At 57.2% G+C, this 4,832-nt stretch overlaps 1 protein-coding gene across 1 annotated transcript; it reads right to left on the bottom strand.

Moving 5' to 3' along the window:
* Positions 1-2,023: 2,023 nt before the first annotated feature.
* LOC112898233 lies at positions 2,024-2,887 on the bottom strand. Its single transcript, XM_025966597.1, has one exon. It carries the CDS (start codon positions 2,885-2,887, stop codon positions 2,024-2,026), a length of 864 nt encoding a protein of 287 aa, XP_025822382.1.
* Between the last annotated feature and the right edge of the window lie 1,945 nt (positions 2,888-4,832).

Genomic DNA, 4,832 nt, shown 5'->3' with positions numbered 1-4,832 from the left:
TGGTCTTTCGATTGGGTCGACAATCCTCATGACTGCTTGTACAAAAACGATATCCATTCACGTCATAACCAGAATATGACTTGACCTTATATCCAAAGCCACCGGCCACCTGTCTCAACTCGGCACTCAAGGTCGCATCGCTAACGCCCTGCAAGTTCAAGTACGATTGGACAAACTAAGTAAAAACAACTTAGAGTGAAAAGCTAAGTACGGGCTAGATTGGACCGTACCTTCTGTTTGAACCAAGAAATAAAATTGGGGGATCCATTTCCTGCACCTTGTTTGAGCAGGGTATCTAATTCCTGCTCCGTGATATCCCTTGATTGACGCCAGAATTCTTGAATAAATTGTTGCATGTACGGTGTCACCTCGTCAAGGTTGGTCAACACATACAGCATGATCCGACACCACTCTTGATGACTCAACCTCTTGGTGGTCGAACCACTTGCAGTTCCAAGCTGACCTTGAAAAAGGCTGAGTCTCGAGTCATTTTCGCTAGCATTGTAATGAGCCGGTGGATTATGCACACTAGGTAGGTTGTCACCATAGTATACTGATGTAAAGTTCGACACCTCCTCCAGAATGTATGCCTCGGCAATGGAACCCTCAATTTTGCTTTTATTTCCACATTTCTTTCGGATAACCTTTAGGCATCTCTCAATTGGATAGCACCACCGACCCTGCACGGGACCCCCCATTCGTGCCTCATACGGGAGATGCAATATCATATGCTCCATCGGATTAAAGAATCCGGGTGGAAAGATCTTCTCCAACTTACATAACAACACCGGTGCGATTCTTTCCAAGTCTGCAACTAAGGTCCGTGATAACTCCTTTGCACAAAGTGTGCGGAAGAAGTAGCTCAACTCTGCAAGTACCAGCCAGACATGCTCAGGGACATAACCTCGAACCATCGCTGGAAGAAGCCGCTCAATCCATATGTGGTAGTCATGACTCTTCATACCTAAGACTCGCAAAGTAGACAAGTTGACTCCTCTACTCAGATTAGCTGCATAGCCATCAGGGAACATCAACGCCTTGATCCATTGTAGTACTTCTATCCTTTGGGGCTTGCTCAAGACATAATCGGCTTTAGGCCTTCTCCATGTCTTTCCTCGTGCAGGAGGCCTCATTTCTAAGTTTGGTCTGTCACACAATATTGCTAGATCCAACCTAGCCTTAACATTGTCCTTTGTCTTCGTGGGAATATCCATGATTGTTGCCCAAAGTGCTTCAGCAACATTCTTTTCAGTGTGCATCATATCAATGTTGTGTGGAAGGAGCAGGTCGTCATAGTACGGGAGCCGAGTCAAGCCCGACTTATGAGTCCACATATGTTGCTCACTATATCCCACAAAGCCACCCTCTGGATTGATCAAGAGACCATCTATCTGCTGACGAATCTCGGCACTAGTCCTCATCGGACTTGCGAGGTCTGTCACTGTAACACCTTTTGTAAAGTTTTTGATGTCTCGTCTGAATGGATGGTCAAGAGGTAGGAACTGTCGATGTTTGTCGAACGCAACATACTTACCACCCTTCTGCAACCAAAGGAACCTAAGACGTTCCTTGCATACCGGACATGGGAATTTGCCGTGAACACACCACCCGCAGAAGACCCCATACGCCAAAAAATCGTGCAGAGAGTATTGATACCAAACATGCATCTTGAAGTTGGTCTTTGTGGCCCGATCATATGTCCATACCCTTCCTCCCAAGCATGGACCAATTCATCAATCAGCGGCTCCATGAACACACCCATATTTTTCCCCGGGTGTCCAGGAATAATGAACGATAACAACACGTTCTGTCGTTGGAATGCTATGCCTGGGGGGAGATTGAGGGGAATCAGAAACATGGGCCAACATGTGTATGTGGCAGCCATCGCTCCATACGGATTGAATCCATCAGTTGCCAGCGCAATACGAACATTACGAGCCTCACTGGCTTTGTCCCGATGAATGCTATCAAAGTAGGTCCATGCTTCACCATCTGATGCATGTACCATCTTGTGAGGATTGTATCATTTCCCTTTCTTATGCCATGTCATCTGTTTCGCGGATTCCTCAGTCATGTAAAGCCGTTGGATCCTCGGTATGGCCGGCAGGTGACGTAGGATTGTCACGGGGATATCAAGCTGCCTCTTGTTGCCATCACCAGAGTCAACCTCCAAGAACCTAGAGGATTTACACTTCGGACAGTACTTTTCTTCCGCGTATTCTTTCCTGAACAGGACACATCCGTTCGAACAGGCATGTATCTTGTCATACGGCATCTTGAGTGCACGAAGAAGTTTCTGTGACTCGTACATACTCTTTGGCAGGATGTGACCCTCTGGAAGCAGGCTGCCAATAACTGTCACTATACCATCAAAGGTGTCTCTGCTCAGGCTGTACCGCGACTTCAACGCCATTACTCGTCCAATGGCATCCAGCTGAGAAACTTTTGTATGTCCGTGAAGGGGTTTCTGTGCTGAGGCAAACATATCATAAAACGCCTTTGCGGACCCCTCAGGCTCCTCCTCTACAAGTTCTTCAGCAACGTGTGCCTCATGATAGTCATCTAACATGTCCACTACACCAGCCTCAGCATCACAATCCTCGACACGTGGTCTCACCACGTCCTCTCTCCTACGATGGCCTTCACCATGATGGATCCACCGGGTATAGTTTGGCGTAAATCCATTAAGGAAGAGATGTTCCCCCATGACATCCTGTGTTTGTCTTTTCCTGTTAGCACACTTGCTGCATGGACAGAAAATTCTAGCCGCTCCTTTAGCATTCTCGCCCCACGCCTGTTCCAAGAATTCATTGGTGTTCTTAATCCACTCAGGGCTGACATCTCTCTTACTACGGTGACCAGTGTACATCCACCTACGGTCCTCCATCGTCTACTATACCCAACGAAAACTAGTTAATATCAATTATATATGATAAAAGTCTAGTAAAACTAAATTAATACGAAGTCTCTATAGACGATGGGCCCACGAAGAGATACGTTGGATGAAAGAAAAATGCTCAGTTCTGCTGGCTGACCGAGACATGTCCTGGCGGACTGTCCGCCAGTACTGGCGGACAGTCCGCCAGGACCTCTCAGCCAGCCAAAAAACCTTCGTTCCAAGGGATTGATCCAAACTTTTAGATATCTTAGAGGGATGATTGGCTGCATATGAGACAAAGCAGAACACAAATAAAACACAGTTTTCAAGCCAACCTAAAAAAAGTTTACCACTTTATATCAACAACCAAGAGAAATCGAGATTTTCACAAACAAAGCATGCATCATTTTGGAGATTCTTTTTGCTTAAATAAGAAATTATCTACTAGCCAAGCAGGTGTGCAACATTTCATTCAACATTCCTAGAGTCAATAATGTTTAGCTCACTTCTTAACTCACAAACTCCGAAATCATTACTATAATTAAGCAATTGTTTCCTTTTAATATCCTTTTCAAATCTCCAATCCACAAGGGGTAGATCTATCGGGCATACGCGAACACATACTTCACAAGCATTGCAATCATCTTATGTACTAGCAAGGCGGGGTCGTCACCTAGACTGGAGGCGACGTTGCCGGCGGCGGACGGACGGTCGGCGACAGCACCCGAGGAGCGCTCCCCGGCGAGACGACGGCGTTGGGAAGACTGCTGTGTGGGAGCAGCGGCGTCGGGGTGTGAGCAGCGGCGTCGGTGGCCTCGGGGCGGCGAGCCCGCGGCCTCGGAGCGGCGAGCCAGCGGCCTCGGTGCGGCGAGCCCACGGCCTCGGCGGCGGGCGGGCGTGGGCGTGGGCGGGCGCGGCGTGGGCGGGCGCGGCGGCGTGGGCGGCGGGCGCGGAGGCGTGGGCGTGGGCGTGGGGGCGGGCGTGGCGGCGGGGGCGGGGCGGGCGGGCGCGGCGTGGGCGGGCGCGGCGTGGGCGGGCGCGGCGGCGTGGGCGGCGGGCGCGGAGGCGTGGGCGGGCGCGGCGGCGTGGGCGTGGGCGGGCGGGCGCGGCGTGGGCGTGGGCGGGCGGGCGCGGCGTGGGCGGGCGCGGCGGCGTGGGCGGGCGGGCGCGGCGGCGTGGGCGTGGGCGGCGGGCGCGGCGGCGTGGGCGTGGGCGGCGCGGCGGGCGGGCGCGGGCGGCGGGCGGCGGGCGCGGGCGGCGGGCGGCGGGCGTGGGCGGCGGCGGCCAGGCGTGGGCGTGGGCGGCGGGCGCGGGCGGCGTGGCCGTGGGCGGGGCGGCGGGCGGGCGGGGCGGCGGGCGGCGGGCGCGGGCGGCGGCGGCCGGGCGTGGGTGTGGGAGGCGGGCGGCGGGCGCGGGCGGCGGCGGCCGGGGCGTGGGCGGCGTGCGGGCGGGCGTGGGCGGGCGTGCGGTGGGCGGGCGAGATAAACCCGCTTGTTTGCCGAGTGCCCTAGATCTGGCGCTCGGCAAAGCCCCCGCCCTCGGCCCCGCTATCTTCGATTGAGCCGCCGCCCCCGCCCCCGGGCCCGCTGCGCCGCCGCCGCTCCCCCGCCCCGCGCCCCCGCCCGCGTTCCCGGCCGCCGCCCGCGCCCGCGCCGCCCGCGCCCGCCCGCCCGCCCGCCGCGGCGCGCCCCGCCCGGCCCGCGCCCCCGCCGCCCGCGCCCGCGCCGCCCCCGCCGCCCCAGCCGCGCCGCCGCCGCTCCCCTGCCCGCGTTCCCGGCCGCCCACGCCCGCCCGCCCGCGCCCACGCCCGCCCGCCCACGCCCGCCCGCCCGCCCGCGCCGCCCCCGCCTCCCGCGCCCGCCCGCCCGCGCCCCCGCCCCCGCCCCCACCCGGCCCGCGCCCCCGCCCCCGCCCCCACCCGGCCCGCACCCCCGCCCGCGTTCCCGGCCGCCGC

The sequence above is a fragment of the Panicum hallii genome, chromosome 6, assembly GCF_002211085.1.
Source record: "Panicum hallii strain FIL2 chromosome 6, PHallii_v3.1, whole genome shotgun sequence".
Taxonomy (NCBI): Eukaryota; Viridiplantae; Streptophyta; class Magnoliopsida; order Poales; family Poaceae; genus Panicum; species Panicum hallii.
Note: the sequence above shows the minus strand (reverse complement) of the source record. Positions and strands in the feature narration are given on the sequence as shown.